Source organism: Henckelia pumila, chromosome 2 (assembly GCF_033568475.1).
Source record: "Henckelia pumila isolate YLH828 chromosome 2, ASM3356847v2, whole genome shotgun sequence".
NCBI lineage: Eukaryota > Viridiplantae > Streptophyta > Magnoliopsida > Lamiales > Gesneriaceae > Henckelia > Henckelia pumila.
In genome coordinates, this window is record NC_133121.1 from 162642440 (window position 1) to 162666950 (window position 24511).

A 24511-nucleotide genomic window follows, 5' to 3' on the forward strand; every position below is an offset into this window, starting at 1 on the left:
TCCTAGCGTATCACACATCTCTATCAATGTAAATTATTATTTTTAGAAACAAATCAGTATATTATATAAATGAAATTCCTAGCGTACGATATAATACAATTTATACAAAGTGCAAATAAATATATAAATACAACTAACAAGATAATTAATAAAGATTCATCATCATATTACTACTAAAAAGTAACATACTAATTTAGAATACTAGTGAAAGCAAGTAAAAATAATAATTATGTCGAACACCGGTTGAAAGAACCAAACATAAATATAAAATTTATCAAATTACCTATGGATGAAAAGGCTTCGATCATGGGACAAAACACTGATGATACTATTCAAATTAGAAGCACATAATAAAAATAGAAAAGAGAATGAAAAAAGCAACTTTTGCAAATGTAAATTAAAATATCTGCTGAATGAAAGAAATCAATTTCCTATTGTACCTTCACTTCTCCAACTTCAAAGCAAATATTTCCCTGAAGTAACCAATAAAAAAAACAATGCGAAAACAATCAGAGGATATATCCATAAAATATGGACATTCAGTTCACGGAACAATAAAAAAACAATGCGGAAACAATCAGGCCACGGAGCTTGATCCATGAATCCATGTGTATAATAAAATTTCAAAACAACTATAATACATTTCAGAGGCCAAAACAGGAGCGTTATACACAAAAGTAAATTAAAATATGAATTCAACCAAAAAACAAAAACAAAACAAAACAATTTCATATTGTACCTCAACTTCTCCCACTCTTCATCATACTTGTCCCTGAATTAAAAAATGCCGAAATGATCAGAATACATCTTTAAGGCTCATGGAGCCTGTTCCATGAATCCATGCATAGAATTAAATTTCAAAATAAGTATAATAGATTTAAGAGGCAACAAACCAAACACATAAAGACCAATTACAAGTTCAAAACAGGAACAAAATATAAATAACAAATCCTAAGCAGCACAAAATAATAATAATACTACTAAAACTAGAAAAGAATGAATGAATAAAAAAAAAAGCAGTAATCCAAACCTATATCTCGTTTGATATCGTGCCATTCTGAATAAATAGAATAAAAAATTTTACCTTCTCACCACACTGCCAATAGATGCTTTTGAAGTTTGAAAACTATCTATAGTTGAGAATAGAAAACTCTAAAAACGCGTCCCAGCGTGGACGAATACTTTAGCAGGACGGATTTGAGAATGCTTCTTAGCAGCAAGTATCGTATCTTTCTCCTCATGTTTGACCAGGTAATAGCTACCGATTCTCAACGCCTGCCAAGTCAACACTTATATTTAGCGGAAAAAAATTAGCAATATCTTATCTTGGATTGTGAAAGTAAATATAGCATACCTCAAAGACACAAAACCTCTCTGAACTGAATTCCAGCAAAACAGTGCGCTTCTGAGGTTGGCAGCAAGGAACAATCTTATCACATGAATCTGTGTATCCCAAAGTGCCCTTGCGAAGATAATTCACACTACTATTAGAAATCAAACATGGCAATTCCAGTGGGATATTCGAAATACAACTGGAATTTTTAGCGTAACAGCTGATATAAGAACCACAGGGATCTGTAAAATGACCAAGTAATCCATTTCCAAGGTCATCTGACCTAAAATTTGAAGCGTCCATTAAAGATGGATCAAATTTACATCTCTTGTAAAGAAAAACTTCCTCATATCTGAATTTTTCAAGAGAAACTCCCAGATGGTCCAAGAAAAGCCGAGTGGCATTTGATTCTATGTTTTTCTCGGCAACAAGCAAATCCCAAGGCAGGAGTATGGCCTGAGCAAACATGGCTGATTTTTTTGCTTGACCAATTTGAAACTAAAGATGGAAACAAGTAACAATCAAAAGACAGACAAGAAAGGTATGAATGCTAGCCAACTAAAAATTTACACTAGCGTGTATCTTTGGAATGAACCATATAACCATACCATTTGCTGAACGGGAAATTTGTGTGTCAACAAAAGCAAGTGAAACTTCCCACTTTCATGCCCCTGCAAGTTTCTCTTGTCATCGCATAGGAGAGACCATGGATCAAGATTGTAATCTTCACTACCTGACTTCAAATAAAGATAAGGGGAAAATCTCATTCTTCTAGTTAGCGAAGCATTACCAAAGATACTTCGGCAGGATAATGATTGTTCTGGGTGCAAATCCAAGCCGACCAGTTTTTCAGGTTTGCCTTCTATAATTATGGTAAAATCTTTTGCCTGAAATCATGAAGGTATGATTGACAGCAATAAAGCAATAGTATAAAAGACTTGCCGTAAATCTACTAAAAATTGTACAAGGTGACATGGATGAAAAGAAAGCCCAACCTCTAAAATCCTACCAATTTCCCACACTACTGAAAGCACTGGAACATCAAGTACGACATCCATGCCACCAGTTGCATCAACAAGTTGCAATATTCCAGAAGACAAAGAAATCTGAAAAACAAAAAGGAGGCGTGTTATTTTAATTGTTCATAGCTTCAGCACAAAACATTAAGTTCAGAAAATGCAAAAGGCACTATACATTACTTATATCTGCCGCAATCATGATAAATATAAGAATATCACATGCCAATTGCCACTTAAAGAGATAAGAGATTCAATCATTACGACCTTTAGAGTTCCAACTACAAGCACACCGACGTCTTCTGTGTGTATTACTTTTCTGATTGATTGTGCATAAAATCTTCCACAGCATGATACAATCTTTTTCGAACAAATACTACCACAAGAATCAGCACTGTTATTCCAGTCACAGAGAATTTTCTTCCATGAGGCCTCACAATAACAGATTAAATGACCAATAGGAAGCACCTGAATATCATAGTCAAGTCAAATATTCCTTGATAATTAAAGCCCCACCAGTTAATCTGTCAAGAACTTTTTAATAATTGCAACTGGAGACCAAGAATTTTAACATCAGAAACTAACCACTATCGACTTACCAATCTCAATTGGTTATGAACTTCATGGTCAACTGGAAACAAACTAAGTTTGCGACACAAACTAAGTTTGCAGAATTCTAGAAGGACACCATGTTGTCAAAGAAAAAATAGCATGTGATGGTGATGGCAAACTAAATAAGGTATAATTTTCATAACACCAAAAGGAATTTTACCCGAACATGAAAAACAGATTGAGGCAAATGTGAAAGAGCATATTTCTGAGCCAGTCCTTCCTTCTGGAATCACCTTGTAATAGTTTCCATAGATTTATTTTTCGAGGGAAAGGGAAAAATATTGAGAGGTAACTTGTCAAATTTGGAAAATGCGAGTAAAGATATTACATGTTTCGATCCCAAGATCTCCTTATCAGATAAAACCCCAGTAAAATTTTTTTTCTAAAACATGAGGCAGTGGCATAAATCTCTCTAAAACTCAAATCCAAGCAACCTACAACCATAAAACATCAAAATCGATCGGGAAACGGCCGGAAAAACGCAATTAATTCCGAAAACAGAAAAGAAAAATGGGAAATTTCCTTATGGAATGGTATCGAGAGATAGATTGCGAAGAGATCTTACCAAATATGTAGTCAACTTAACAATTCCGTCAAAGAGGTGGAGGTGGAAGGCTGGAGATTCAAATCGGCGGAGCTTGGGATGAAGAAGAAAGGGGATTGCGATTTTTTTTTTCTCCAAGGATAAATGTTAGAAAAGCGAAAGGGAAATTAAATCTAAGGTTACCGGTTGTTCTTTTTACTTCAGCAATTATAATTATAAATTTTATTTTTTAAATTTTTACTTCGTCAAAATTAAAATACCGAAGTAAAATGTTACCAAAAATGATTAGTGAAGCCCGTGTTTTTTGAATTCTGAAGTAAAAAATGTGTTTTTACTTCACTAATATTATTACCGAAGTTGATTGTTTTATTTTACTTCGTAAATAATAATTTCCGAAGTAATAGGTGGCGAAGTAAAAAGCCAAAATTCTACTAGTGTTAGCACTTTCATGCATTTTCAAGAGATCGAGTTCTGATTCATACTCAGTCCAACATGCTTCCAATCATATCAGATAGCAGATAGCATGCAATTCTTAAAGCTGTAAATTAATTAAGATAATAAACATGCTTCAAGAATAAATAAATCAGAATAGAAGACTCGATCTACCCCACTCATCTATTCTCAGTCCGAGAAACTTAAGCTCTGATACCACCTGTTGTGGGGACCTCGGGTTGCTAATCTCATCTTAAGGCAATTAATGATTAATAAAACAATTAACCAAGTAATTAAATGAATACTCAAACCAAATGAATTTTTTTTTAAAAATCTGCACCTTGCTCGATCGGACAAACTCATCCGATCGAGCGAGCTAGAAAATCAAATTCTCGGGTTTGGAAAAAATTTGGCCGCGCTCGATCCCACGAACTCACACGATCTAGCGGGCCTCAAAATCAAATTCTCTGTTTTAGAAAATCACATGCCACGCTCGATCCATCGAGTTCACCCGAACGAGCGGGCACTCTGCTTCAAAAAATTTGCGAATTTATTTTTCTATCAAAGTCTGGAAACTCAATCGCAAACATCCAAAAATCAACTTGAATCATGGTTTAATAATTCTCAAACATGCATATGTACATGTAGTAAGTTCCCAGCATCAAGCCATGCGAATATTACATCAAACTAGTCGTTCAAAAAGCGATAAACAACAGAACTATAACGATTCGCAAAAGTGTACTTCAAACCACAATATTCTAACATGTTTGATGCTTCTAAAACTTCTAACTTCAGCTAAAACCCGATTCCTCTCGTGCTTAACTCTCTCTCGAGCTGTCAATGACGTCTCTAACTAGCTCCAACCCCCCTCTGTTGTCATGCACACATACAAAACAAAGCAACAGCCGGATAAACTCCGGTGAGAAATCATTCCCAATATAATCGACATTTAAAGCGTTAAATAAATCATATCAACTCTAATCATAATCGACTCGACAGTAGAGTAAATAACGCATATATCGATCAAGAATTGATTCATAAAACGTCGTTGCCTTCAAGATTCGTAAAAGATCTTGACATGGATATCCATCTATCGTAGTCATTCTGGACTAGAAAATAAGGTCGCCTCCGACCTCGGCATAGAATCAATTCAATATCATATCATATCATCATCGTAATCATAACGACTCAAATATCCACTACATGAGATGGATCGACAACATCAAAATCAAATAAAAACAATAAACAAGTATGTGATTTTGGCGGGACAACTCAAGAAGCTTCATTGTAGTGACCCTGCATGTAATCACCTACTAACTGACAACTAATTAGCATGCATTAAACTTAATACAACAAAATACTTAACAGAGTAAAACGTGCAGAAACATAATCCATAAATTACATATCAGCTTAGTAAAATATATCCAGGCTTAATACTGTAGTGATACAACCATATCAAAAAACTTAAAAGTAAACATTATACAGCTATATCGAATCCTGCTGTATAATAAACACCTCAAGGCTCCTGCTCCCTAGTCCTGCCTTGAACTACCAGCTTCGTCCATCCTGCGACGTGCCCCATGGAATAGGGTGTCCAAGATTATAACTAGGACGTGAGCGCTAACGCCCAGTACATAAACGTGAGTAAACATATGTATATAGTGCATGCAACATGATGACTGGTAAAGGGTCATCTGAAAAATCATGCTCAGTACCGGTGCCACATGAGTGCTGCCACTGCACGGATCAACCTCTGGGTGCAACAACACTCGTTAAGTACACCAGAGTAGTCAGACATAAATGTCCCCGCCGTCGCGGTACTCTCAGTGACATACTATCGAGTATAGAGCTGAGCGGCTCTATAATCAGGTATATCAAGGTATAGGCTCAACGTGTATATGCATATGACATATGAATATAGAAAGAGGTAAATCATATATCATGCCATATAATAATGTCAAATAAATGCAACATATAAACATGTATACTCGCTGGCAATCTCAGTCAATGTGTACGTACCTCTAAGCTAGTTCAAGTATAGTAGGATCCTAGGTTCCAAGCCTATATTCAAAAGTTCATCGTATCACTACACAAGTTCTATAAGCCTTAACTAAGCTAATAAGTACTCCCAAATCTTAAATAGATTCCCGGACCATACCTTCGTCCGATGATAGCCCTTTGAAGTCGCTAGTCCCGGATGACTATAACCACTCCTTGGTTATTCCAGAACCTCTATTATAACCGATAGGGCCCTCAAGTGTATAACTCACACTATATAACTGAAGAAGAAAACTCGGGAATTCGTATTCAAATTATGACTCCGAAGAGCCCTATTTATAGCCAAAAATCCGTCGGAGTTCGGAGCCTTCGAACTGGGTTCGGACCCTCCGAACCTGTATGTACGACACTTGTCAAAAATCGCAGATTAGTCATCTAGCATTGCTGTCTGGGGGAGTTCGGAGCCTCCGAACTGGGTTCGGAGCCTCCTAAGTGCTGGGTTCGGATCCTCCAAACTCGGGTTCGGATGGTCCGAACTTTGTATTTGAGTTCAGATGGTCCGAAATCATTTCGGTGCCTCCGAACTATCCGAGACCCCCAGGACCCTTCCTACCATTTTCGGACGTTCCGGAGCTGATTTTCCACTTATTTTTACCAAATAAGGACTCCTTAATCATGTTTTGCCACATTTAAAATTATATGCCATATCATAGCATGGAAAGTGGAACTTGGCTATCTCCCTTATATGCAGCGATCCCTCTGGTAATTCTGAAGTCCAATTATGCCCTGGAATTGGTTAATTACTAACCCTTAATCATGTTTAACATATCATTATCATAAAATGGAATCTGGGTTACTACATTCTCCCCATCTTTAGATATTTCGTCTGCGAAATAAAATCTAAAGACAAATCAAGATAATAATATGAAACATCAAACCATGTTTTCTTACAAAAACTGTAATTACATCTTTACATGGTAATAAAAAATACACAGCAAACATCTCAGGATATTCTGCTCGCATATGGCTCTCGGTTTCCCAAGTTGCTTCTTCAACGCCTCGGCGCTGCCACTGTACCATCACAAGTGGTATAGTCTTGTTCCGAAGAACTTTCTCCTTCCTGTCTAGGATACAGAGTGATCGTTCAACATACGACAGATCTGGCTTTAGCTGAACATCAGTAGATTGAATTACATGTGATTCATCAGCTATGTACTGTCGAAGTAATGACACATGAAAAACATTATGTATACTGGAAAGAGATGGCGGTAACGCCAAACGATAAGCAACATCTCCAATCTTCTCCAGTATCTGGAAAGGCCCAATGAAACGAAGTGACAACTTGCCTTTCACACCGAATCTCATCACCTTCCTGAAAGGTGATACTCGTAGGAACACAAGCTCAAACTGCAATGGTCTGCGATGAATATTAGCATAACTAGCTTGTATATCTTGAGCAGCTTTGATCCTCCGCTTGATCAAATCTACCTTATCTACAATCTACTGCACCAACTCAGGACCCTCGACTTGTCGTTCTCCGACTTCATCCTAGAATAACGGAGTACGACACCGTCGACCATACAATGCCTTGAAAGGTGCCATATCAATACTACAATGATAACTGTTATTGTAGGCAAATTCGATCAAAGGTAACTGATCCTGCCAAGACAAACCAAAATCCATGACAGAAGAACGTAGCATATCCTTCAACGTACGAATTGTTCGCTCTGACTGCCCATCAGTCTCCGGATGATATGCAGTGCTCAAACTCAGAGTGGTACCCAAAGCCTGCTGAAAAATACCCCAAAAACGTGAGGTAAATCGCGTGTCTCTATCACTAACTATACTCACTGGAATCCCATGTAATCGCACTATCTCCTGGAAATATAAGTGTTCCATGCGATCATAAGAATACTCTCGGTTGTAAGGAATAAAGTGTGCTGATTTCTTCAAACGTTCAACAACGACCCAGATAGCATCAGACTGACGTGAAGTCATAGGCAAGTGAGTGACAAAATCCATAGTCACGTGCTCCCACTTCCATTCGGAAATCTCAAGATTCTGCAGTAATCCACCTGGTCGTCGGTGTTCAGCCTTAACCTGTTGACAAACCAAACATCTCGAAACAAATTGATACACACTCCTCTTCATCCCTTTCCACCAGAATCTAGTTCGCAAGTCCTTATACATTTTCATGCTTCCAGGATGAACTGATAACCGACTCCTGTGAGCTTGAGAAAGAATATTGTTCCTGAGTTCTGCAACATCAGGTACAACTACTCGATTAGATAAGCACAATAATCCATCTGCCTGAAAATGGAATCCAGATGTATTAACCCATTGGCTAGACGTGCCAAACTCTGAGTCTTAACATCATATATCTGAGCATCTCTGATCCGAGAATACAATGCTGGCTCAGATAGAATAGTATACAATCGAATCTCATTTCTCCCTTTTCTGTGCTTGAGCGTAAAACTCAATGAACAGCACTCTTGTATCATATGAGATATTTCATTAGTCTGAAGTGCAGACAGTCTCACCTGCCGACTCAAGGCATCAGCAGTAAGATTAGCAGAACCTGGATGATATTTGACTTCACAATCATAATCCTTCAGAAGATCCATCCAGCGTCTCTGTCGCATATTCAACTCCGTCTGAGTGAATAAATACTTCAAACTATTGTGATCCGTAAATATCTCAAATTTCTCGCCATAAAGATAATGCCTCCAAATCTTGAGTGCAAATACAATGGCGGCTAACTCGAGATCATGTAATGGATAATTATTCTCATGTTTCTTCAACTGTCGAGAAGCATAGGTAATAACATGTCCATACTTTGTAAGAACACATCCTAACCCCTGACCAGAGGCATCAATATAGACAACATAACCTCCTGATCCAGAAGGTAGAGCTAACACAGGTGCAGTAGTAAGACATCTATGCAGCTCGTGAAATGACTCCTCACAATCCGAGGACCATATGAAGGCAACATCTTTCCGTGTAAGCTGTGTCAAAGGCCTGGCCAACTGTGCAAAATTCTCGATGAACCGATGGTAATAACCAGCTAGACCCAAGAAACTTCGAATCTCAGCAACCGTTGTCGGACGAGACCAGTTCAGCACTGTCTCTATCTTACTTGGATCAACAGATATCCCTTCACTAGAAATTACATGATCGAGAAACACTACCCGATCAAGCCAGAATTCGCACTTGCTTAATTTCGCATACAGCTTCTTATCTCGTAACGTCTGTAAAACAATCCTCAGATGCTGTGCATGCTCATCCTTGTCATGAGAATAGACAAGAATATCATCAATGAAGACGATGACAAATCTATCCAGATATTCTCGAAATACCTGATTCATCAGATTCATAAAGACTGCCGATGCATTCGTCAAACCGAATGGCATCACCAGAAATTCATAATGCCCGTATCTGGTCCTGAAAGCAGTCGTAGAAATATCTGAGTCTCGTACCCGCATCTGGTGGTATCCAGATCTAAGATCTATCTTCGAGTAAACAGAAGTACCCTATAATTGATCGAACAAATCATCAATCTGCGGCAAAGGATACTTATTCTTGATGGTGACACGATTCAACTGCCTGTAGTCAATACATAATCGCATCGATCCATCCTTCTTCTGGAGGAACAAAACAGGTGCTCCCCACGGAGAAACACTCGGACGAATATATCCCTTATCAAACAGATCCTGCAACTGCTGTTTCAATTCCCTCATCTCTAACGGTGCAAGACGATAAGGTGCTCGGGATATAGGCGTAGTTCCTGGTACTAGATCAATACCAAATTCAACCTCTCGAACCGGAAGAAAACCAGGAATCTTATCAGGGAATACATCAGGAAACTTGCTGACAACCGATAACTGATCGATACCCGGACTACTCGTGGACATATCAACTGCATAGATGAGGTTGCCCTCCCCACCTGACTCTAAGCCATGACATGCCTTCAAAGCCAAAACAAGTGGCATCGAAGGTCGTGCACCCTCTCCATAAAGCCGAAACAAGTGGCATCGGAGGTTGTGCACCCTCTCCATCAAAGTACCAGCTATCACCCTCATCCGGATGAAAATGTACCAGACACTGATAACAATCCACAGTAGCGTGATACAAAGTCAGCATATCTATTTCCAAAATACAATCAAAATCTGCCATCGCTAGAATCATCAGATTAGCATACAACACGTGACCCTCAAACTCTAGAAGGCAACCTATCACTAGACGCTTAGTCACTACCTCCTGCTCCAGCGGAGTAGATACAACTAAATCCATATCTAATGATACATAAGGTAATATATGTCTCTTAACAAAACGGCTAGAAATAAAGGAATGCGATACTCCAGTATCAATTAAAACAAGTGCAGGAATACCACATAACAAAAAGGTACCTGCCAACATGCGATCGCTTCCCTCAGTAGCCTGGTTTTGAGACAGAGAAAACACTTGCCCTTGTGAGTATGGATGGTAACCAGAAGAACTTTGTGGTGCTGGCTGCTGACGTGGAAAAGTAGAAGCCTGAGATCCAACCTGTGATCCCAATCCACTAGCAGAACCCATACGCTGAGGACAATCTCTCCGCAGATGTCCCTGCTCACCACAAATATAACAAGCACCAGTAGCCTTCCGACATGAAGCTGCCGGATGTTTACCTCCATAGTGGTTGCAAAATTCCTCCTTCTTCTTCTTTTTCCCGAAACGGAATGTACCTCGTGAACCACGAGAACCAGAAGAAGTAGTAGGAGTAGAAGAAGACATAGGTCCAGATTGCAAAACAGATTGAGCTCTAGGCTCAAAAGATCCACTAGGCTGTCCTGGCATCATCAACTGTGCCCGCCTGTTGCTGGTCTCCACAAGACGGCAACGGTTCACCAAAGTCTCATAAGATGTCGGATCATCACAGACGACAACTTGTGAGTAGATATCTTGATTCAAGCCTTGCAGAAAGATATCATACTTGAACGCATCACTGTCACTGATATGAGGACTGAAAGGTATCAGATCAAGAAATCGTTGCTGATATTGATCAATCGTCATTGATCCTTGCCTCAGAGTAAGCCACTCCATCGATCGTGCCTGGCAAACAGTGTTGGAACACGGTCATTCTTCGGATCGAAAAAGAAAGTGATACCCGGTGCAGCGGAAGTTTTAAAATTTTATATGGAACGATTCCATATAGGTATCAAATTCCTGCGATTAAAATGGATAATATAAAATTTAAACAATATAAATTTTACCTTAAAATCTCGAAACGAGATTATGGACACAAACAGATTAAACTGCTCTTGTTGTATATCCCAGGAACTGATGAACGAACAATTCTTCAATCAGGTCCATGAACAGAAGTTTAATCCCTTTGATAGACTGCACTAGAAATTCTATCAGAAGTTTCTACGAAGAGATAGAACAGATATGATCTGATAATTCAGACTGCAAATTCGAAATTCGCAGACTGAAAATTCTCTAAGACAGAGAGAGGGGGGGCGGCCGAAATTCCTAGACTGGAGGCTAGGGTTTTCGAAAATCTGAGTGTAAGTTGTATGTAATTTCTGTACTGCAATAACTTATTTATAATGTGGGCTGCTAACAGCTTAGGGCCCATTAGTCCTAAGTTCAAGCCTGACAAGCAAAGCCCGCATGTTCAGAAATTAATATAAAATTCATCGTAACTCAGATTGGTAAACCAATTTCACCAATGTGCACAGAAACCATTTCTGCATCTTTTAAAGTCAAGATAAATTTTCTGAATCCGAATTCAGTGGTTTCCAAAAATGTCCATCACTATGTCATTTTAGGAAATCTTACTCCCTCTACTCTTAAATAAGAAGTCCCACTTCTTTATTCACTAAATTTAACTCTTTAAATTTAATTATCTCAACGGGGATTAAAAATCCATTACTTGTGTGACCCTCAATGGTTCAGGGATACAGCTAGCCGTGGGCTCACAACTCCTTGTGACTCGGAACAACAATTTCCGACTTGCCCATCGAATCATGGTAAGAGCGCCTAGCAACATCGCCCCATGATTCCCTAGGTATCACTGATAGTGCCTGCAAGAACCAATAGATTTTGGTTAGCGTACAGTACGGTCCCTTCATCCATATATCCCGATCGAATCAACAACCATTGGTAAATCGAGAGTCGTTCGAGATTCGATAACTATGCAATACATCTTGAAGATCAAATAGTGACATCGCATGTGCTACTAGGAAACCAAGTAACCTAAAACACATCATGTACTCTGGCCAGAGATTCGTCACACTAATATCTCCTCAGATTGCATAGGATATCCACACTCGCAAGTATGTGGTGAATCCTTGACAACAAAGCATCGACTCCTATATGTGTCGTAAGTGTACCCAATCCCGACACCTGATGACCCCAATAGAGTCGGTAAACGAGTCAAAGTAAAGCACTAGCATATAGAGTCTCAATGATGTTTCAAGTAGTAAGGACTAATGGTGTACAACCAAAACCGCGGACTTTATCCACTCGATAAGTGATAACCACTTGGAAAGTCCGGATAGGGTAGTTCAATCATTCATCATATGAATATCCATTTGCATGCTTTGAACATCTCTATGTTCTATACCAATGAAACGTGGTACTCGGCATCGCAAACACTAGTCTCAATCTCGAGCGATCCTTATCCTTATTAACGGACGGCTCAATTGACTAGGAACTGTTTAGAATATACAGTGACTTTGAGATGTGTTTCATGATAGCCATCCCCATGTGCTACCACATCTTACATACACTATAGTATATTCAAGGTCTTCATCTAAACATCTTATAGTATGTCACAACATAATAATATGATAAAAGATAAAGTAAATGCCATTATAAAAGTGTAAATTATATTAAACAAAAGATTGTTTATACATAGAGTCATAAAAGCCCTTAGCCACAAGTTAGCTCACCGGGCACCCACTCTTTCAATCTCCCACTTGCCCTAAAGCCAACTAGTCATACTACGTAGTCCCATTGCTTCGCGATGTTTGTCAAATAATGGTCCTGGCAAGGGCTTAGTAAGTGGATCAGCGATATTGTCTGCAGAGGCCACTCTCTCGACAGTGATGTCTCTTCTTTCCACGATCTCCCGAATGATGTGGTATTTCCTCAGTACGTGTTTGGATCTTTGATGAGACCTTGGTTCCTTTGCCTGAGCAACGCCACCCGTGTTGTCACAGTACACTGGGACTAGACCAACAGCTTCAGGAATAACGCCCAACTCTTGGACGAAATTCCTCATCCAAACGGCCTCTTTAGCAGCAGCTGATGCCGCAATGTATTCTGCCTCAGTGGTGGAATCCGCTGTGGTGTCCTGCTTGGAACTCTTCCAAGAGACAGCACCGCCATTGAGCATGAACACAAATCCAGAGGTTGACTTCGAGTCATCCACGTCACTTTGGAAGCTAGAGTCGGTATAGCCTTCCAATTTCAGTTCTCTTCCTCCATAAACCATGAATACATTCTTAGTTCTTCTCAAGTACTTAAGAATATCCTTCACAGCTTTCCAATGCATTTGACCGGGATTGGCTTGATATCTGCTCGTGACACTCAGAGCAAATGCCACATCCGGTCTGGTGGATATCATCCCATACATGATACTTCCTATGGCTGACGCATATGGTATGTGTGTCATTTTCTCTATCTCTTCGTCAGTCTTGGGACACATTGACTTGGATAGAGAGACTCCATGACACATAGGTAGATGTCCTCTCTTGGACTCATCCATTGAAAACCTTTTCAATATAGTGTCGATGTAGGTAGCTTGAGTAAGTCCTATCATTCTCTTAGATTTATCTCTATAGATCTGTATCCCTAGAATATAGGACGCCTCACCCAAATCCTTCATCGAGAATCTACCTGATAACCATATTTTTGTTGACTGCAACATCCCTACATCATTTCCAATGAGTAAGATGTCATCAACATAAAGTACTAAGAATGTCACAGCATCCTTAACTACTTTCTTGTACACGCACGGTTCCTCCGGGTTCTTGATGAAACCAAAATCCTTTATTGTTTCATCAAATTTCTGGTTCCAACTTCTTGATGCTTGTTTGAGACCATAGATCGATCTCTGAATCTTGCATACCTTATGCTCGCTTCCCATGGATGTGAATCCCTCGGGCTGCATCATATAGATTTCTTCCTTAATGTTTCCATTAAGAAATGCAGTCTTCACATCCATTTGCCATATCTCATAGTCATACCATGCTGCTATAGCAATAAGAATTCTTATGGACTTGAACATTGCGACTGGTGAAAAAGTTTCATCATAGTCAACTCCTTGTCTTTGAGTATAACCTTTTGCCACCAATCGTGCCTTGTAGGTCAGTACCTTTCCATCAGGCCCAAGTTTTCTCTTATAGATCCATTTACACCCTATTGGAACAATTCCATCGGGAGGATCTACTAAAGTCCAAACTTGGTTTGTATGCATCAAATCTATTTCCGACTGCATAGCTTCAAGCCATAAATTCGAATCTGCATCAGAAATTGCTTCCTTGAAGTTTCTTGGATCACATCCAATGTTGGGTTCACTTTGATCCCCTTCAAGAAGAAAACCATATATAATAGGAGGCCTAGACGTCCTCTCGGATCTTCTAGTAATAGGCGTGTCAATCAATGGTTCCTGAGGTGTAGGATCATTATTTTGTATCTCGGGTTCTTCTTGAATTTCTTCGAGTTCCATCATCTTGCCTTTCTTATCCAATAAGAACTCCTTCTCCAAGAAGGTGGCATTCCTTGAAACAAACACTTTTGTTTCAGTAGGATGATAGAAATAATATCCGATTGAATTCCTCGAATACCCTACAAAATAACATAAGGTGGATCGACTATCCAACTTATCTCCCACTGTCTGCTTCACGTAAGCAGGACATCCCCAAATCCTCAAGTACGAATATTTAGGAGCTTTGCCATTCCATAACTCGTATGGTGTTTTGTTCACTGCTTTAGTGTGGACGTTGTTCAACAACAATACCGCCGTTTCAAGAGCATAGCCCCAAAATGAAGGTGGGAGCTCAGTGAAACTCATCATGGATTGAACCATGTCCAACAAAGTTCGATTGCGACGCTCCGAAACACCATTAAGCTGAGGTGTCATAGGAGGAGTCCACTGAGAGAGAATCCCATTCTCTTTTAGATAGCTCAAAAACTCGGTACTCAAGTATTCTCCACCTCGATCTGATCGAAGTGCTTTAATCCTCTTACCTAGTTTGTTTTCTATTTCAGCCTTGAATTCTTTGAACTTTTCAAATGATTCAGACTTATATTTCATCAAATATAAGTACCCATACCTAGAATAATCATCAGTAAAGGTAATGAAGTAGGTGTGACCAAATTTTGTACCAATACTAAATGGTCCGCAAACATCCGTATGGATCAAATCCAATAGATTTTGACTACGCTCAGGTTTTCCTTTGAAAGGAGATTTAGTCATTTTTTCTTTCAGGCAGGACTCACAAGTAGCTAGAGAGTTAATATCAGACATATCAAACATGCCCTCTTCCACTAGCTTGTTCATCCTCCTTGATGAAATATGACCTAGCCTAGCATGCCAAAGGTTTGCCGGGTTTTGACTATCGATTTTTCTTTTGTTCGTTGTTACCGGTTTATCAACATAATTTATTGGAACGTCTTTTAATTTTAAGTTATATAGATCGTTTTCAAGTTGTCCATTTCCAATCAAACATTCATTCTTGTAAATATTGCAAATCCCATTCACAAAATTGCAAGAAAAACCATCTCTATCAAGCATAGAAACAGAAATAATGTTTTTAATCAAGTCTGGAACAAATAAAACATCTCTCAAAAGTAACTTAAAATCGTTCTGCAAAATTAAATAAACGTCTCCCACAGCTTTGGCTTCAACTCTAGAACCATTTCCGAGCCTCAGCTGGGTCTCACCCATTCTAAGCTTGCGACTTCTTGTCATCACCTGCAAATCATTGCAAATGTGAGATCCACATCCGGTATCCAATACCCAAGAAGTAGTATTAAGTGAAACATTTATTTCAATATAAAACATACCCTTCGCAGTTCGCAACTGCTCTAGATATTCCTTGCAGTTACGTTTCCAATGACCGGGTTTCTTGCAGTGATGGCAAACATCCTTGAACTTTTCCATGTTTGAAGCCTTTGTCTTGTTCTTCTTCTCGGGTCCGGTTTTCTTGGATGGGGCAGAACGTTTCTTACCCTTTGTACTTGGCCCCTTCTTAGCAGAAGAAGAGGAGCCCACCAAGAGAACCGGTTTATCCTTCTTTAAAGTGGCTTCATAAGTTACAAGCATATTGACCATCTCTTCAAGGGAGGCCTCTATCTTGTTCATATTGAAATTCACCACAAAACCGTCAAACGATGAAGGAAGAGAGAGAAGTAATAAGTCCACATTGAGTTCATGCTCCAATACCAATTCAAGCGTTACCAACTTCTGAATGAGCCAAATCACGCGTACCCCATGATCACGGACCGAAGTCCCTTCATGCATGCGACACGTCATTAACTCTTTTACAGTAGCGAACATTTCATCTCTCGATTGAGCCCCAAAAAGTTCCTTGAGTTGTACGTGAATGTCAGCAGCATTCACGGTATCCTCAAATCGCCTCTAGAGTTCATCAGACATCGAAGCTTGCATATAGCATCCTTGATATCATGGTCCCACCATTTATCAAGTTTGGCCAACTCTTCCGGACTTATATCAGCTGGTGCTTCCTTCGGAGGAGATTTTTCTAACACGTAGAACATCTTCTTCGAGGTCAAGACAATCTTCAACTTACGGAACCATTCCGTATAGTTTGCGCCAGTCAGTTTATTTTGTTCGAGAATAGAGAATAGTGGATTGCGCGAATTCATCTTAATGAAATACTGAAAAGAAACAGACAATAATCAGTGATTGTTTAATTAATTTACTAAGACATAAAATAGGCGAAATTTATTTTATGAATCTCACTCCCACTATTTTAACGATTTCACTACCCTCTAGTGAAAACGAGAAACATTTTCTTTAGTGGGAACATGGAGTTCAATTGACAAACTATAGTCCCGAATAATATCAGCCAACCATAATTTTCAAAAGGTAGAGCCCAAAATCTTCCAAAGCAACCTCCATGTTTTTACCTCATGTCCAATAAGGGCCCAATAATATGACGCCGTTTATTGTGACATGTCAAGATTACCCATTAATATTAAGTTGTGATGGACGGTCGCCATATGGATCCCCAATAATATGAGCCAATCCCATGGGAGTTCCATCCAACTTACAACATGTGTCGATCCAATGTACAGCTTTCCGACGAACGGGCCCCCCCAATAATATGAGCCGGACCGTATCCGCGGGTAGCATCTCATACATTGATCGTTGATGGAAGGTAGGAACATTTAAACAATATTTAAATTTCCTTTATTTATCTTGATATCAATTTTAAATCATATTTAAAATGAGGGATTTTAATTTTGAAAATTTGTCTCATCATTTAAAATTTATATGCTTGCGGGATTCATACAATTTAGTCTAAACATGCATATAACGATATTATCATATATTATATTTTAGGATGATCGATTCCATTACTAATCGACCCGTGGTTGCCAATCACGAGTCTAAGTCCAATCCTAGGTGATATGCAAGTATGCAATGCAATCCTATTACATTGTGCTTCCAATTTACATTTCTTCAGTCTTTATCATTGCTTGCTGGTCTCACCTCCATCTTCAAAAACTCCCACTATTTCTAGTGAATTTACAATAAATTACTATGACAAATAAAAGGATACATTGTAGGGATGGAAACGGGCCATAAACCAGGCCCACTTTTATTACAAATGATAAAATCAAATTTGGGCCATAAACCAGGCCCATTAATAAAACCCAACAATCAATAATAAAGTCAAATGTAAACAACCTAACATACACCTATAATATTGGTCATGGCAATCGATCATCCTTATCCAATAATATTTAATTCAAAAATTAATTTATTGGATATCATGCAATGTCAATAAATATAAATAGATAAAATCATATTCCATACATAAAATCTTATTTTATATATAAAATCATATTTTATCTAGTTTATCCATAAAATCATATTTTACATATAAAATCCAATTTTATACATAAAATCATATTTTATTATCAATTGTACCAAAATTAATAATTAAAGATTTAATTTATGGTATTAAATTTATAAATTTCCAAAATTCAAAATTTATCCAAAAATTAATTTTCTTAAAAATTTTGGGCTCAAACAATTTTGACCCATTGCCTCGTGGACCAACTGAAACAATTTTCAATCGGGCCAAAAACTGGGCCCAAAACCATTTTGGGCTAGAATTCATAATTCATGAAAAAATTTAATTTTAAAAAAAAAAAATTTCTGGGCAGCTCGGGACAATCCCGGGCTGCCCGCCCGTCGCTAGGCTGGACTCGTCCAGCCCAGCTGCGCGGGCTAGGGCAACGCTTGACCTAGCTCGCGCAGGGCTGCTGCGTGCAGCCCATCTGCGCGCAGGGCTGCACGCGGCGCTGCTCGCTGCCTTCGGGCAGCGGGCAGCCCCGAAAATATATATATATTTTTTTTCTTTTCCGTTTTATTTTTTTGAAAAATCGAGGCTTTGTACAATCGATAAAATCCGAGAACAGCCTGGCTCTGATACCACTGTTGGACCATGGTCGTTCTCCGGATCGAAAAAGAAAGTGATACCCGGTGCAGCGGAAGTTTTAAAATTTTATATGGAACGATTCCATATGGGTATCAAATTCCTGCGATTAAAATGGATAATATAAAATTTAAACAATATAAATTTTACCTTAAAATCTCGAAACGAGATTATGGACACCAACAGATTAAACTGCTCTTGTTGTATATCTCAGGAACTGATGAACAAACAATTCTTCAATCAGGTCCACGAACAGAAGTTTAATCCCTCTGATAGACTACACTAGAAAGTCTATCAGAAGTTTCTACGAAGAGATAGAACAGATATGATCTGCTAATTCAGACTGCAAATTCAAAATTCGCAGACTGAAAATTCTCTAAGACAGAGAGAGGGGGGGCGGCCGAAATTCCTAGACTGGAGGCTAGGGTTTTCGAAAATCTGAGTGTAAGTTGTATGTAATTTCTGTACTGCAATAACTTATTTATAATGTGGGCTGCTAACAGCTTAGGGCCCATTAGTCCTAAGTTCAAGCCTGACAAGCAAAGCCCGCATGTTCAGAAATTAATATAAAATTCATCGTGACTCAGATTGATAAACCAATTTCACCAATGTGCACAGAAACCATTTCTGCATCTTTTAAAGTCAAGATAAATTTTCTGAATCCGAATTCAGTGGTTTCCAAAAATGTCCATCACTATGTCATTTTAGGAAATCTTACTCTCTCTACTCTTAAATAAGAAGTCCCACTTCTTTATTCACTAAATTTAACTCTTTAAATTTAATTATCTCAACGGGGATTAAAAATCCATTACTTGTGTGACCCTCAATGGTTCAGGGATACAGCTAGCCGTGGGCTCACAACTCCTTGTGACTCAGAACAACAATTTCCGACTTGCCCATCGAATCATGGTAAGAGCGCCTAGCAACATCGCCCCATGATTCCCTAGATATCACTGATAGTGCCTGCAAGAACCAATAGATTTTGGTTAGCGTACAGTACGGTCCCTTCATCCATATATCCCGATCGAATCAACAACCATTGGTAAATCGAGAGTCGTTCGAGATTCGATAACTATGCAATACATCTTGAAGATCAAATAGTGACATCGCATGTGCTACTAGGAAACCAAGTAACCTAAAACACATCATGTACTCTGGCCAGAGATTCGTCACACTAATATCTCCTCAGATTGCATAGGATATCCACACTCGCAAGTATGTGGTGAATCCTTGACAACAAAGCATCGACTCCTATATGTATCGTAAGTGTACCCAATCCCGACACCTGATGACCCCAATAGAGTCGGTAAACGAGTCAAAGTAAAGCACTAGCATATAGAGTCTCAATGATGTTTCAAGTAGTAAGGACTAATGGTGTACAACCAAAACCGCGGACTTTATCCACTCGATAAGTGATAACCACTTGGAAAGTCCGGATAGGGTAGTTCAATCATTCATCATATGAATATTCATTTGCATGCTTTGAACATCTCTATGTTCCATACCAATGAAACGTGGTACTCGGCATCGCAAACGCTAGTCTCAATCTCGAGCGATCCTTATCCTTATTAACGGACGGCTCAATTGACTAGGAACTGTTTAGAATATACAGTGACTTTGAGACGTGTTTCATGATAGCCATCCCCATGTGCTACCACATCTTACATACACTATAGTATATTCAAGGTCTTCATTTAAACATCTTATAGTATGTCACAACATAATAATATGATAAAAGATAAAGTAAATGCCATTATAAAAGTGTAAATTATATTAAACAAAAGATTATTTATACATAGAGTCATAAAAGCCCTTAGCCACAAGTTGGCTCATCGGGCACCCACTCTTTCAAACAGCTGGAGGAAAATACAGTTTCTGAAACTGCTGACAGAAATCTCCCCAAGTCACCTGTCCTCTCTTAATACGTGCCTGAGCAGCCTTGGCATCCCACCAAAATCGTGCTCGATCATCTAGAACGAATTCTAGAACTTCTAATTTCTGCTCCTCAGTGCAATCAAAAGCTCGAAAATCACTCTCGAGTTTGGACATCCAACTTCTTGCTTGTTCAGGATTCTCGCCTCCCACCAAGGGTTTCGGTCCTACTTGTATGAACTTATTAATAGTGTAGCGACGTCTACCCTCATGAGAATGATACTGATCATCAAGATGGCGATGATGACGATGATGACCACCTCCCTGGCCAATACTACCGTGACTCTCGTCAGCCATATCCTGAAAAGAATTGCACATTAAAATCCCAAATGGGCAAGAATTACTCAAGACTAAACTAAATCCCCAGTACTAATTCCCAAAATCTATGCATGATCTGATACCAAAAATGTAGTGACCCTGCATGGAATCACCTACTAACTGGCAACTAATAGCATGCATTAAACTTAATACAGCAAAATACTTAACAGAGTAAAACGTGCGGAAACATAATTCATAAATTACATATCAGCTTAGTAAAATATATCCAGGCTTAATACTGTAGTGATACAACCATATCGAAAAACTTAAAAATAAACATTATACAGCTATATCGATTCCTGCTGTATAATAAACTCCTCAAGGCTCCTGCTCCATAGTCCTGCCTTGAACTACCAGCTCCGTCCATCCTGCGACGTGCCCCATGGAATAGGATATCCAAGATAATAACTAGGACGTGAGCACTAACGCCCAGTACATAAACATGAGTAAACATATGTATATAGTGCATGCAACATGATGACTGGTAAAGGTTCATCTGAAAAGTCATGCTCAGTACCGGCGCCACATGAGTGCTGCCACCGTACGGATCAATCTCTGGGTGTAATGACACTCGTCAAGTACACCAGAGTGGTCAGACATAAATGTCCCTGCCGTCGCGGTACTCTCAGTGACATACTATCGAGTATAGAGTTGAGCGGCTCTATAATCAGGTATATCAAGGTATAGGCTCAACGTGTATATGCACACGACATATGAATATAGAAAGCGGTAAATCATATATCATTCCATATAATAATGCCAAATAAATGCAACATATAAACATGTATACTCGCTGGCAATCTCAGTCAATGTGTACGTACCTCTAAGCTAGTTCAAGTATAGTAGGATCCTAGGTTCCAAGCCTATATTCAGAAGTTTATCGTATCACTACACAAGTTCTATAAGCCTTAACTAAGCTAATAAGTACTCCCAAAACTTAAATAGATTCCCGGACCATACCTTCGTCCGTCGATAGTTGTTTGAAGTCGCTAGTCCCGGATGACTATAACCACTCCTTGGTTATTGCAGAACCACTATTATAACCGATAGGGCCCTCAAGTGTATAACTCACACTATTTAACTGAAGAAGAAAACTCGGGAATTCGTATTCAAATTATGACTCCGAAGAGCCCTATTTATATCCAAAAATCCGTCGGAGTTCGGAGCCTCCGAACTGGGTTCGGACCCTCCGAACCTGCATGTACGACAGTTGTCAAAAATCGCGGATTAGTCATCTAGCATTGTTGTCTGGGGGAGTTCGGAGCCTCCGAACTAGCTGAGTTCGGAGCCTCCTAAGTGCTGGGTTCGGATCCTCCGAACCCAGGTTCGGATGGTCCGAACTTTGTATTTGAGTTCGGATGGTCCGAACTCATTTCGGTGCCTCCGAACTGTCCGAGACCCCCAGGACCCTTCCTACCATTTTTGAACGTTCCGGAGCTGATTTTCCAATTATTTTTACCAAATAAGGACTTCTTAATCATGTTTTGCCACATTTAAAATTATTTGCCATATCATAGCATGGAAAGTGGAACTTGGCTATCTCCCTTATATGCAGCGATCCCTCTGGTAATTCTGAAGTCCAATTATGCCATGAAATTGGTTAATTACTAACCCTTAATTATGTTTAACATATCATTATCTTAAAATGGAATCTGGGTTACTACATTCATTTTTGAGTTTCAAATCCCTGACTCGCGATGTCGTCATATACCTTCTGGTTTTCTCGGTTTTGAACGCTTCAAATCTGAAACATAACATCAAAACATTCATATCAAACTTCGTTCAAATCTATCATTTCAAAATCAATTCAAAATCATCAATAGATCTTCAATCAAAATCACTTCAACCTGAACTTCTTCTTCTTCGGTTTGAATTCAAGTTCTTGAGTTGTTAGCCTTCAAAACTAGTCTAAAATTGAAGAATAAAAATACTAAAACATTAACAACATCTCTAAGAACGTCTCAGCTCAATCATCGGCTATCAAAACGGTATCAAAACACGAATCGACAGCGTAGCGACTGAAAATTGGTAACGAACAAAATATCGAAATCAATATCAATCTCATATACTTCAAATCAACATGTAGCAGCAAGATAACATCATATATCCTCATATCAGCAGCTATAATCATCAACTATAATCTGAAATTCATGATTAAGCACAAATAAGATAGACTATTCGATCCGGTTTCGATATCAGAATGTATAAAACTTCAAGAACGCATACATAACATCGATTTCTGATATCTACCAGATTTTGATCTTCAAAAGATGCCGAAATAATTATAAACTTACACTAGATCAAAGCCCTTGTTGCGAGGATTCCAGAACAATTTTCAGAATTGAAATCGGACGAGCGGATCAAAAGTTACGAAATTTTGAAAATCAAAAATGAAAAAAAATAAAGATCTCGGCTTGCTCTGTTCAACTTTTATAAAATGAATATCACACATACACGCATACATTCTGAATAAGCAATAATAATCTGATAACTTCAAGCCAAATTGCATTTTAGCCCCTCAATTCTTCAGTATTTGCAATTCGGTCCTCGGCCCTCTTTTAAATTTAATTTCAATCCTAAATAATTTAAGAATATTAGAATTTAAATTAAAACTCCAAATATTCCCAAATTAAATATACTCAGATTAAAATTAAATAATCTCAGATTAAATTAAATAATCCCGGGCCTTACATGCTGTTCCTGAATACTTGTTGTACTTTCAATAATCGTTTCACCTTGTAGTACATAAAGGAGGTTCCTTTTGACAGCCTTCATAACGACCAGTGATCCTTTTGACACTGAAATACTTCTTGCTCCTGATTTGAACGAATATCCCTGAGAATCAAGTGTTCCCAATGATATCAAGTTTCTCTTCAACTCGGGCACATACCTCATCTTAGTTAGTACTCTGTCAATCCCATCATGCATCCTTATTCTGATATTTCAAGAGCCCTTTATCCTGCATGATTGATTATTCCCCAACAGTACCATGCCCTGATCTAATTCCTCCAACTTTTCAAACCAAGATCTTATAGAATACATGTGAAAGGAGTATCTTGAATCCAGTATCTATTCGTGGTTTTGATCACCTTTAGAAACTACCAATACTTCTGCTGAGTCATATCCATCTGAAGCTATGGCCAGAGTATCATCTTCCTTGGGTTTTTCTGGTTCCTTCTCTTTCCTTCTGGACAATCTCTTCTTATATTTCCAACCTTCTGACATGCATAACACTTCATATTACCCAAATTTATGTTCTGGTATCTTTCTTGACTCTTCGATCTGGATTTTGGCCTGTACTTCCCATTTGATGTCCTCCTATCACTTCTGCCCCTCACCATAAGACCTTCTCCATGTGATTCAGTGTTTGCGTTTGACTTTCTCTAAAGTTCCTTGGATTTAATAGCAGACATAACTTTTTCCAAGGTTATTGTCTGTTCTCTTCCATATAGCAAAGCATCCCTGAAATTTTCATATGCTTTAGGAAGAGCATTCAGAAGTATCAAAGCCCGATCTTCATCCTCAAGCTTTACTTCAATATTCTCCAAGTCATCCAATATCTTGTTGAATTCTTCGATCTGGTCTTCAAGGTTCTTCTCATCCTTGATGACAAAGGAATACAACCTCTATTTCATGTACAGACGGT

At 38.7% G+C, this 24511-nt stretch overlaps 1 protein-coding gene across 1 annotated transcript; it reads right to left on the reverse strand.

Moving 5' to 3' along the window:
* Positions 1 to 1707: 1707 nt before the first annotated feature.
* On the reverse strand, positions 1708 to 23793 carry LOC140878817 (uncharacterized). The gene is made up of 6 exons (XM_073282445.1): positions 23557 to 23793; positions 2617 to 2817; positions 2329 to 2439; positions 2124 to 2220; positions 1942 to 2004; positions 1708 to 1831 (listed from the first exon to the last, which is right to left on the reverse strand). The coding sequence occupies exons 1-5, from the start codon at positions 23791 to 23793 to the stop codon at positions 1997 to 1999; spliced, it is 654 nt and encodes a 217-aa protein (XP_073138546.1). The 3' UTR covers positions 1708 to 1831; positions 1942 to 1996.
* Between the last annotated feature and the right edge of the window lie 718 nt (positions 23794 to 24511).

Bases quoted from the DNA above. Each gene is read 5' to 3' on its own strand.
- LOC140878817 (XM_073282445.1), bottom strand. From the start codon at position 23,793: ATGCATGATGGGATTGACAGAGTACTAACTAAGATGAGGTATGTGCCC. The intron at 2,440-2,616 runs GTCGTAATGATT...TTTGTTTTTCAG, and splicing joins TTGTAGTTGGAACTCTAAAG to ATTTCTTTGTCTTCTGGAAT. The intron at 2,221-2,328 runs GTTGGGCTTTCT...TCATGATTTCAG, and splicing joins AAATTGGTAGGATTTTAGAG to GCAAAAGATTTTACCATAAT.